The sequence below is a fragment of the Pagrus major genome, chromosome 7 (assembly GCF_040436345.1).
Source record: "Pagrus major chromosome 7, Pma_NU_1.0".
NCBI lineage: Eukaryota > Metazoa > Chordata > Actinopteri > Spariformes > Sparidae > Pagrus > Pagrus major.
The window spans coordinates 15,833,697-15,846,178 of NC_133221.1; the positions used below are offsets into that span (position 1 = coordinate 15,833,697).

Consider the following 12,482-nt stretch of genomic DNA (forward strand, 5'->3'; position numbering starts at 1 on the left):
CTACTTAGCCACAGTTTAGTTTTGCTGAACTAGCAACTATTAGAATTGAGGCATCATGTCATGCAACTAATTTCACCCATAGGCAACCTAGGCTAGTTTGTGTTTGCAACAAAACAAGTGCAAATTCACACAGACGTCCTGACTGTGGAATTTTTAATGCTATACGCTATATGCTAACTTAAATAACTTCTAATATACATTGACATGGCATTTTGTAAGCTACATGTGATATAGCTTTTTGAATAATTTGTAGTGTGTTATGCTTAGTTAATAGGATATTAACAAATGTTAATAAAATGTGCATTATGGTCATTTTAATTGGGTAACTGATGCATGTGTGATGTAAGTGTGATCTAACTTACATATTGTATATTAATTGTAAATTCAGGGGCACTTCTGAAATATTTTGGACCTGGAGCACCCACTGGCCAAAATGAGGAGTCAGATACTTCCACAGCAGCCACAGACATGGTCCTGGAGTCTGATGAGGAGCCATCTACCTCCTCAGCCACATGTAATGTTCCTTGCAGGACTCCTCAGGTGTGTGTGTGTGTGTGTGTGTGTGTGTGTGTCTATGAGTGTGTGGGGGGGTGTATGCGTGTGTTTTTGTATAATTTTTTTACTTTTGTAAACGCTATAAATGCTGTGAATAACATGTATACTAATGACAATACAATATTTTTTTTAGCTTTCTTCAGGGATTTTTCAAGCATGGTTATTAGATCCTGTGATGAAGGATTTGTGCAATTTAAATTGGTGTTTATATACTGTATTTCATTTATTTATCTTGTTTTTTTCTCTGTTCTTGTTACCTTTTTGTATTTAAGATTATGTATAATAAAATAATACAAATAATAATTTATTTTATTTTTTTTGTGGGGGGGGGGTGGGGTGGGGGGGGGGGGGTGTCAAAGGATGGTTCACCCAGGGCGTAAATCTAGCAAGGACCGCCCCTGGTTGCAACATAAAGAAACATTAACTTTTAACATATCTGTCTCTATAGGAGCTACTTTTATATAAATAAATATAACTAGTAAAGTTAAAAGTATGGAGTGTAGTTCCATACTCTGATAGATGAATGATACAGAATAACATTACACATTTAAAAGAACAAAGTGAAGTTCTAGTTTCACTTCTCTCCATGTGATGAGTCAGCAAAATGACTTTTAAATGGCAGTATGGGCGTGGGAGCACGATGGAATGTGGCTCTTTAAAAGCAGGACGGCTATTTTTTTAGTCTGGGTGGCCCTACCTGTAAACAGGTAAACAGAAGGGAAGACAAATTAAGCAGAACAGTCACCGGCAGTGCATTTAATATACTGTATATTTAATAAACTGTGTGGGCACTACCTGACCTATTAGTTGTATCTGTCTTTTTCTTACCAGGACTTACCAAAAGTGAAATAACGACCAAATAAAGTTATGTTTTGGCTTCAGTTTCAGTTTTATGCTCACATAATCTGTTTTGTACAGAGTATACATACACATACACTGGTAGGATTTTACATTTATAACACTTTAAGTACTCACATGCTCATGTGTCTTGTGACAGTCTGATGTGTTTTCGGTTTTGATTTACTGAAATGTTTTTGTCGTCTAATCAATCACAAGACATCCCTGATGAGGGAAGTGACAAATCTGATAGGTGTGTTGAGATATAAAAGCCAGGTATTGTCCAACCCCTCAGCTGTATAAATACGTTATATTATTGTTTTGCATGGCTATCCTGATATATCTGCTGCTTGTTGGACTAACATAGAAAGTGTTGGTTAGCCATAGATACACTTTTGGACAGCTCCAAAACGCTAAAAGATGATGGCAGACCAAGGAAAGGTAATATATCAACACATCACACTTCATTTTCAGACAACTATAGTAATTATTACTGTACTTGTATTAAGATTGTGTATGTTTGTTGTCAATTGTTGAGTCCAAAGTCAATATACAGCTGAAGGTGATGAAAGTTAGTTCACAAAATACTCAGGAAAACTTTTCTATTTTGCTCCACATACATGTTTTTAATTGTATCTATTGATTGTATTCCTCTGTAGCTGTGGCTTCATGTTTGAATTCAATAGGCCTCATTCAAGAAAATGTTTGAATCCTTATCCTTTTGCTAGCTCACAGAACCCTCGAGAGATTACAGCTGGTTTTACTGGTACTCTTTTGGGTAATATTTTGGGACTGTGTCCGGCCAGGTGTTTAATGATCCCATCCACGGGCATTTGGAGTTGCACCCACTTCTCGTCAAAATCATTGACACGCCACAGTTCCAGAGACTTCGATTCATCAAGCAGCTTGGGGGGGCCTACTTTGTTTACCCTGGAGCATCCCACAACCGCTTCGAACACTCCATTGGGTATGTCTGCATTTTTCTGATACACTGACACTGTTCTGTGTCCTGAGATACTCAATCCTAATGACAGGTAATCAACAATGGCATGAACAAAGCAATACATAATAATTAAAGTTAACATTGCATACCTTAGTACAGGTGTACAAGTCCATATTTTCTGTTTTTCAAATACAATACTGTACGATAATTGAGTAATGAGTTGGGTTTTTTTCATTGTTTTGCTGTAAAGGGTGGCACACTTGGCAGGAGAGCTTCTGCGAGCTCTGAGAACACGGCAGCCGGAGCTCGGGATCACTGATGAAGACATCCTTTGTGTGCAGATTGCTGGTCTCTGCCATGACCTGGGTGAGTCATACATACCTTTTTCACTATTACATGTAATAGGTTTTAAGTGGTAATTGCTGGTTGTGATTTAGAGTAAAAATGACAGATTGACAGTATTTGACAAATTGTCAATAAAAGCTGGTGTTGCTCTAATGTACAGTGTTACAGCAAGTAATAACAATTAAAGGCTGACCCCTAAATGAAGAATGAATGAAGAAAATGGAGGCAATTTGTGCAGTGTTTCAAATGAAAATGTACAATTTAGGTTGTTTTTTTTTAACAATACGCCTGTTCTAATTTTAAAACTAAAAACTTCCTGCAGATATTTCAGATTAAATGCCTTACAGGAAAGAAGAGGAAAGGTATGGGGAGGCCGTTAATGTGACACATTTGCAGTGTTGAATTTCATTGAGATCAGCTTAATATAAAAACAAAGAATGGTGAAGCGGGAAGTTTTGGTTGAGCTCAAAGAACTATGAGCAACAGTGTTTGTAACTCTTCCAAACTATCATACTGAAGGGTGGGGTTAAAAAAAACATTCTTCAGAGAGACCTACTGGTATGTTGATGAAAGTGATTCTGCAAAAATGTACAGTACGTCATCATGAGTTTATCATATTCATCAAACAGATAAACATGGCTGTAATGTTGTACTGACATTAACAGCAAAAAATAATAACAAACAAATGGAAGCAAGTCCCAAAACAGTTAATCTATAAAAAATATGATCATATGCAATTATTAAATTGGGGGAGAGTAAAGGCCTGTCTCTAAAACTAGCCTGTTTCATATAAAAACAGGCCTGATAAGTTCAAGGTAAATGGTAGCACTACAGCACTTGTCACATTCACCCATTCACTCATATTGATACACTATTCTGCACCTTGCATGGCCAACAAGAAGCAATACAGCACTTCATATCCAAAAAGCCTCAAGATATTTTTATGCTCAGCCATTTACACACCGATGGAAAAGCCACCGGGGGCAATTTGGGGTTCCAGTACCATCAGTAACATGAACCCGGGAGATCAGGGGATCAAATCACCAACCATTATACCTGCTCTACTTCCTGAGCCACAGCCGCTCACTTTACAGTTCACACACGACAATTATTAGATTATCTTATATCTATTTCTTTATATCTAGGACATGGGCCCTTTTCCCATCTGTTTGATGGAAATTTCATCGCCAAAAAACGTCCAGAATTGAAGTGGAAGGTAAGTTTTCTATGATGTATGACAGAAAATTAAGTACAGAGAAAAACAGAGACAGGAACTGCATTAAAGGAGAAATTTGTCACGTTTTATGTCGATATCCCAATTAGTGTTGATGGTAAATGTAGTTAATTGAGGCAATAAAATCCTCAGTGCGTGGTGTCTTGACAGAGAAAGTTGGCTTATTAGAGTTTTCCTGCTTGCACAGCCTGCCTACATGTACCAGGACTCGCTAACGTCCCTACATCTGCGAGTACGAGGAATATAATACCCCAAGTTTATTCCCTGTGGTCTGTCTGCTAAGAAGAAGAGCCTCATGGAAATTATATTTAAAAAGTTCTTCATTGTACAAACAAACGAAATTCGTCAAAGCAAGTCATTTGGTGCTTTCAAAGTAACTCTATGAAGCTGAGACAAATTATTCTGTTAGTACTCAGAGGCTGCTGCTGTGAGCCGCCTGTAATTCTTTGGTTTCAGTTTTTGTCAGGTCGGTTTCCCTCCTCTCCTCCTCTGAAGCTGGTTCAGTGGTAAGAGAGATGGCCTGCTGCAGGGTTACCACCAGGTTGGACTCACTGTCACCTGTTGGAGCTGCAGCCCTGTGCGTACTTGGAGATGCTGCTTGGCTCTCTTTACTCTCAATGCGCCTCCTTGACATGGCCTCTCCACCTACTAAAGATAAGCCCCATTCACACTGCATTCAGTGTGGGAATCATGCGCCGATTCTCCGCATCGCTGTCTGTGTGAAAGTTACAGATGCGGAGAGGGGGGACGGTTTTGCTGCAGCTCTGAGGCGGATCAGGGGTGTGTCGATCTGATGGCGTTCAGAAATGTGACGAAGAGTTGGTAGGACAGACAGTACGACAGACACTTCTCCACATATAACTGTGGTATTTTTTTCCTCATATAAGTTGCCAGACACTACTAGTTACCTCAGTGATGTTGTTTGGTCCTGTAACGTTGCTTTGTGGGTCATTTCTCTTTTATTGATGAGTTAAGGATCTGTTTAGTTATCAGACTGTGAACACCATCAGACTGACAGACCCCTGATTCGCGCCTCCGGCTTATCTATTTACACAGACGGCTCATCTCTGCTGCGGCTCTGATACTACCTCCGGAGGCACATCATAGCTGCAGCGAAACTGTCCCCCCTCTCCATCTGAAACTTTCACACAGACGTCGATGCAGAGAATCGGCGCATGATTCCCGCACTGAAAGGGCAGTGTGAATGGAGCAAGTGATTGTTTGTCCTCATCGACAGGTTAAAAATAACAGAAAACAACCAGGATGAGGCAGATCATTACTGTGTTTTAAACTGGGGCACAAGACCAAACCAAAGTGAAAGTGAAACCTAACCCTACACACAGAAGTGTATGTTGTGTTCCCTCTGTAGTATTTATCCATGCAAAATGCCCTTGATTGCCACATTATGTGACTGGCCAACGGGTCATTTGCATTACCCCTGCTACACGCACCGCCGCAGATAAAATGGACTACCCTTATTAAAATAAATGGGAAAACCTGCGTTTTCACCGCAACGCTGGATTCAATGTGAATATAAATCCTGTTTACTTACTGTCCCCACCAAATTGGATATATATTAGGATTACACAGATTACCAGTTAAAACTGGGCTAATTTTTGTTGGGGAATAATGCCCTGCAATGCACACTTTGTCATATTTGTTGATGATTGAAGATAATTGAATAAAATATTTATACTAATATTTGTATTAATCAAGTAATAATAAAATAATAGTTAATAGATTAATCCAATGAATAATCAATAGATTCATCAATAAAAAAAATTATCGTTAGGTGCAGCCCTAAAAAAGTCTCCCCCTCTATGACCTCCTCTGCTCTCTTTTGCTGATCACAAGGCTGATTTGCATACAGGCAAGACATGAAAGAAGTTTTGTGTTTGAGTGCCAGCTGACACGCCCCCCATGAATGTATTATTTCGATATATCACACCTGCTGGAGACCCAGAGGTGAAGACTAGAAATCCAAACTGGAAGGGCCTGCAGTTCTTCTGAGTACCAGTGACGTAACTGGTTCTTGGAAGACTGCTGTAAGTTATAGAGTGATTGTTTTTTTGACATTGAATTCTCATATTAAAATATGAATGAGTCTGTTTCTGTTGCAGCATGAGAAGGCCTCTATAGAAATGTTTGACTACCTGGTGAAAGACAATGACCTGGAGAGGGTGATGAAGGACGACCACCTAGAGCCTACCACTGACCTGGTCTTCATGAAAGAAATGATTGGCGGACCTCTGGACACTACAGCAGCAGTCAGTCATGCTAATGTGAATTGTGTAAGATCAATCAGTATCATCATTACCACAGCAGCCAATATCTAATTTCACTCTTGTGTGTCATCTTCTCAGTGGCCATATAAAGGTCGGTCAGAGGACAAGTTCTTCCTCTATGAAATCGTGTCCAACAAAAGAAATGGCATTGATGTGGACAAGTTTGACTACTTTGCCAGGTGGGACTTGTTGAACAGCTACAGTAGAACGATTCACTTTTTGATATAGAAGGATGAACTACTATGTATTACAATAACAATATTCTCTGGATTATTTTAACAATATGCAGGATTCCTTAGGGTGAATTGATTAGTTTAACACATTAAGCCACATTTCTCCACATATTTCTTAACTTTGATTAATTTCAGGGACTGCCACCACCTGGGCATGAAGAACAACTTTGACTATCGCCGCTTCTTCCACTTTGCCAGGGTGTGTGAGGTGGACGGTGAGAAGCAGATCTGTGTTAGAGACAAGGTTCAGACATTGTTGCTTTTTATCAGATTTTAAACAGCAATCCATTTATCTGATTAGATGTGACTAAACTATTGGTTATCTTAACAGGAGGCGGGCAATATCTATGACATGTTCCACACAAGGTGCCAACTCCACAAGAGAGCCTACCAACACAAAGTGACCAAGATCATAGAGGCTATGTGAGTACATATCCTTCCCCTGTTGGTACTCCAACATTTAGCGCTGTCTGCTGTCTGATGTAGCTTATGTCATTTCCTTTATGATTTACTCTCTTGTATGGAACACTGTAACATGTTCTTAAAAGAAATAATGATGTTGGGTATGATTATCCAGGATCACAGACGCTTTTTTAAAAGCAGACGGGCCCATCGAAGACTCAAAGCTTCCTCTCTCCACAGCCATAGATGATATGGAGGTCTACACCAAGCTGACAGGTCTGTAGATACCACTGTGGTCTTTGACCACCAAAATCTAATCAATTTAACCTTAACTCAAAGTAGACAAAGCTCAAAGTTTGTGACAATTTTGAAGAAAAATTCCTTCAAGGCGTTGTTGTAATAGCACATTCACAAGAATGGTACTGACAACCTGAAAACATAATGCCTCAGGCCTCAGCTATCGCCGGTGCAAAGGCATAAAAATGTCAGACTTTTGTGCTGAAAATTTCAAAACCAATCAACAGAGAATAACGTTTACCATGTGACAAGTTGTTTTACAATATATTGATGTTACAAACATGTTGAATTTGATATATTACAGATGATCCTTCTTGTAAGCTAACGTAAGTGGTTAAGTGACTGTCTTGATATGTTCGATCAAGAACAAAAGATTAACTTTTTTATATTTTTATATACCAGTAAGGTGCTGAAAATTGTATTTATCAATCATCATCAATCTTTTGATACATTTAAGAGATCAGAGCTGAATTTGTCATTTATTTCACTTGTACAATATTGTTAGATTTAGTGAAGAGAACATGTAATTATCACAAGTCTGCACAAACCTGCTAATACACTGACTATATATATTTGTACTTATTGTGTTACACAAAAAGTAAATCATCATTTATTTCCAAATTTTATTTCCAAAATTGAGGCAATTTTACATAAACAGATACAATAAAGGTTATTACGGGGGATTCGTTGATCGTAAATATTATATCATAGATGATCTGCCTGAAAACCAGTTGAAAATTAAGCAAGCTTTTTTAATCGTGGCTAGACTTCCAGCCTAGAAATACTTCGGAGGCATGGCTTCTGATACAGCAGCCGCTTTGTCACATCATTCTTGTGAACAAGAGCAGCCAATGAGGTATCTACGTGTATATATCTAAGAGGTCATTATCATAGGTAGTTTTGATCATGTGATCATGCGCATTAAATGACACCGGATCCTGTAAATTAAATAGTTGTAATCAGTGATAAACATCAAAATACCAGATTAAGCCAGCCTTTATCAAGAATGTTTAAATAATATTAATTATATTATTATTAATATTAATATTATTATGTATTTAAGTATGAATTATTAAGTAATTTTATCACATAGTCAAATTATTTATTAATTACTTTGTAACCTTGTCAAATTCAAACTCACCTTTCTTCAACTCTGTCCTGTAGATCGTGTGTTTGAGGAAATACTCTTCTCTTCCTCCAACGCACTGAAGGATGCTAAGGAGATTCTGATGAGGATCATCTCTCGAGACCTCTACATGTTTCTGGGGGAAATGCAGACTATTACAACAACTGAGCTGGATGTAAAACTCTTTTTGGTCTTGTTAATTGTACATTGCTTGTTTCTGTCGTCTCTATCATTCTACACACCTTGTATAGGTATTGTGCCTGGATTTCATGTTGACCACAGTAAATTCCAGGGTCATTACTAGAAATTGAATTTAGATGATGTGACAGCACTCTGAGCAAAATCATAGGCTACGTCTACACTAAGCTGGGGCATTTTTAAATCACATTGTTTCTGTGTGAAAACAATGCCCACACATGAGTTTCCAGGCTATTTTTAGCCCACTGAACCCCCTTTCAGTCCCCTCCTAGTCCCTGTGATGACCTGTTTTAATGCAGCCAAATTCACAATACAGTTGTAGTCCTTTACATATTTTTCTGTAACTTAAACTTAGCTCATAGATGCTACACAGATGTGTTTCAGGAGGAGGTAGATTGGGACTGGTGGTTTGATCACTGATTTCTCCTGTTCATTGTCGTTGTGTCCTTGAGCAGGACACTGAAACTAAAATTGGTCCTGATAGGCAGGCCAGCGCCTTGCATGGCTGCCATGAATGTGTGAATGAGTGAATAGTTAGGCACTTTGTCCACTAAGGTTGAAAAGTGGAGTTTAAGTGCAGCCCATTTACATTTTAATATGTAATGTAGGCTACATGTTACTCCCAAACTGCGCAGGGTTACATCATCATTTTTCAAAAGCTCCATTTTCTTCAAACATAAGAAGGGAAAATGGACTTACACACTTCAAACTTAATTTTGGGGTGAGAAAAACATTGTTTTTGTGTGGACAGAGAGCCAAAACCAAGAAACAAAGATATTCCTCCTGTTTCTTACCCTTTCACCTCCCTCCCTAAGGATGTGAGAAATGCTTGGAAGGAGGAATTGAAGAAACCGCTCACTGATGGATTGAATCCAGAGGACTTTGTAGATTTGGTATGTTTTTAGTATAATTATTTCACTTTTCTTAAAATCTTGATCTTGATGATTCATTTGATTTGTCAGATGCCCTCTGTTGCAGCAAAATTCACTTGTGAATATAAAAAACAACTTCTAGCTCACCTTTGTCATTTAGGTCATTACTCTGGACTATGGGATGAAAGACAAGAACCCTGTGGATCATATGAACTTCTACAGCAAGAACAACCCAGACAAGGCAGTCAAGCTCCCCAAAGAGAAGGTCAGAACTAAAGCAATGATGACAGAATATTTCCCTTGCATGAGCTGTTTGTGTGTGTCGTGTGTGGTTATTCATAGGGCAGCTTCTGGTATGTTAATTTTTACAACTTTATGCTATTGTTTTTAAGGTGTCCCAACTTCTCCCAACAAACTTTTCTGAGAGGATAATCACGTTTTACTGCAAGAAGACCGATGTAACAAGTGTGAGCGCTGCCAAGAACCACTTCGAGCAGTGGAAGAAAAATCGAGAGGTAACAATTAGATCTGAAAACTATTTCCATCAATTAATCTACCAATTCTTTTCTACATTAATTGACTAATAGAGCTATCTTATACAGATGAAAAACATCTTAAAGCCCAATGTGGCATCTTGAAGTATCTTGTTTTTTTCTGGCAAACAATCCACCAACTCCAAATTATCCGTCACATAAGACAAAGACAAGTAGCAGATCCTCACAAGTCATAAGCTGGATCGAGGTAACATTTGGCATTTTCCTTTTAACGCTGCACTGCTCTTGTTAATACTGATGCACTTGTCTGTGCTTTCTTTACCTACCTGCAGGAGGGAGATGATGGAACAGCAGAGAACAGCCCTGAGGTAACAAGCCATTAATCTGAAGTTTGGAAGATGAAGATCCAAACCTGAAGAAAGAAACCAGAAACTCCCTGGTACTCATTTATTCGTCATGATTAGAAATTATTAAACTGCTGTATATGGTGAGTATGTAACACCATTTTTCTCTTAAAAAAAACAAAAAAACAATAACGCATGTAAATGAGTATCAATGAGGATGCATTGATGCACATTCAGGGCATGTACTTAGGCCTGTTCAATATTATTCACATATCTTTGTTTTAGTTTGATCATTTTGAAATCAGTCACATTTTAGACTCCTTTCTCCATCTGCAGCTGTAAGTGCTTCATTTAAGACTGAATTCCTGTTTAATACCATGTTAGTATCAAATACATTACATTATGTAATTATGTTGTGAAAAATCAATCATGGTTACTCAAAATGTCTTTGTGTAAAACTAAATACTGAATGTTTTACAGCAGGGTTTTATTCAGCCATCAGTCACATGTATGCTTCTTTGTGTATAATCTGTGTATTCTTCATGATCAGGTAAAGATGTAGAGCACTGCGTAAAGCACATTTGCAATGGAGTAGGTCATTTAAAGTAGACATTTATTTCTTGATTATGAGTTTCAGATATTTAGTGGTGTTTGGTTCTGATAACATAATGTTTTGACTTTGAGTGATGTTTGATTGAAGTTCATTCTTGGTGGCGGTTGTGGTTGTTTTAGTCTTTTTTTGCACTTTGTATTTTATCTATCAATATGAAATACATATTTAATAATCTGTCATGCTATACAACTCAATTTGCTTTCTTTGATGTAACCACCTGTATGAATGTGGTTAAGACAGAATTGTGAAGAATAAAGGGAAACCTACCAGAGGTTATTATAACCTTTCAACTGTATCCCTATTGAGATGGGTTAATAACAGATTGTGCCTGATCTTTTTGAAATAAAGCTCTTTTTCCTCTTTGTTGTGTGTCCTCTTGCAGTTCAACTTGTCTAACAATAGATAAAATCATATACAGATGGAGAATGGAGATGCTATAGCAACAGTTGAATTTGAGTTTTTATGATGCAATGTATTTATAGCATTTATGTATTTTCAGAACACATTTTTAATTAATTAAGCTCATATCAAACACTATGAGTGTAAATGCAGTGACTCCGTAAGGAACTGTACATTAACTGAAATAAATCTCATAATATGGCTCATGAATAACTTAAAGTGTGAACAAGGTTCGCAGTATTTGCTCAAAGTAAATATGTTTCAATATTTTAACTGAAGCATTTCATTACAAAATGCATCTTAAAAGGACGGACAAGTGAGTATGCGTCTCCATGTTCGGCATGATGACGTTTAATGTCCGCGACAACTTCTGTAGCTTCATTTAGCCACAAATCAAACACCATTTTTAAGACATGTAAGCGCTTTAAAATTCAAGTGTGGGACATTTAATGATTTATTTTATGCTGAGGAACAAAACGTGTAAATATGTTAATCCTGTGGTGACCAAAGACTCTATTTCAGGCATTTAGCTGAAAACCTGTTGACTTTGAGACGAGGGAACCGGATGTGCAAAATTGCTAACTGATTTCCAGGTTCTAGGACTCATTACTACAGCTCTCTATAGCATTTAAATATTGCTTTTTTTTTAGGACAACCAGTTTGAATTCATGTATCCCCTTTGTCTTGCGGGCGGTTTTTAAATTGTGCAGAAGAAAAACCTAATTTAATTTCTGTCTCTTGCATTCAGCAGTTCAAAGTGAATATTTGAGTGTCAAAAGTGTCAAAAAGTGTGTGTTAAAAGTGTCAAAAATTCTGACAAAAAATGTTCGAGTTGATCAATTTTAACACGTAACTCATTATGTTAGAGCAAACAATATAGAGTTTCATACAAATATAGGCACCTTAGATACTGTGCCTGGTTTACACTTTATATTTATCTTAAATATCCTGCCTATACACAAATGGCCAGTGAAATATGTCTTAAAGTTGATGCTACAGGTCGGACTTACCAAGAGTAGGGTTCAGTCCCGTCCAGTGCTCCGGACCACGTGTGTTTACATTATGACCATACTTCACTGCAGACGCAGATAAGTAGTTTTAAGACCCCTCACTGAACGGAATCCTGGGTCGTGACGTCATCACTATGATTGGCTCCACCCTCCGCGCGCCAATCACAAGGGGGCGACCTGCGTCATGTTACATGAAGGTAATAAACCGGAAGTGAGGTGTTTCACTTGTAAAATAAAACAATACAATATGTGCTGAAGTTAATGTTTACTGATGATCCACAATTTACGTTGACAG

At 37.9% G+C, this 12,482-nt stretch overlaps 1 protein-coding gene across 1 annotated transcript; it reads left to right on the top strand.

Annotated features, from left to right (window-relative positions):
• Positions 1–1,815: 1,815 nt before the first annotated feature.
• Positions 1,816–10,727, top strand: LOC140999397 (deoxynucleoside triphosphate triphosphohydrolase SAMHD1-like). The gene is made up of 15 exons (XM_073469763.1): positions 1,816–1,833; positions 2,199–2,359; positions 2,586–2,701; positions 3,826–3,896; positions 6,035–6,181; positions 6,278–6,378; positions 6,568–6,676; positions 6,764–6,855; positions 7,010–7,110; positions 8,296–8,432; positions 9,271–9,348; positions 9,488–9,592; positions 9,720–9,842; positions 10,154–10,189; positions 10,716–10,727. Exons 1-15 carry the CDS (start codon positions 1,816–1,818, stop codon positions 10,725–10,727), a joined length of 1,407 nt encoding a protein of 468 aa, XP_073325864.1.
• Positions 10,728–12,482: the final 1,755 nt, after the last annotated feature.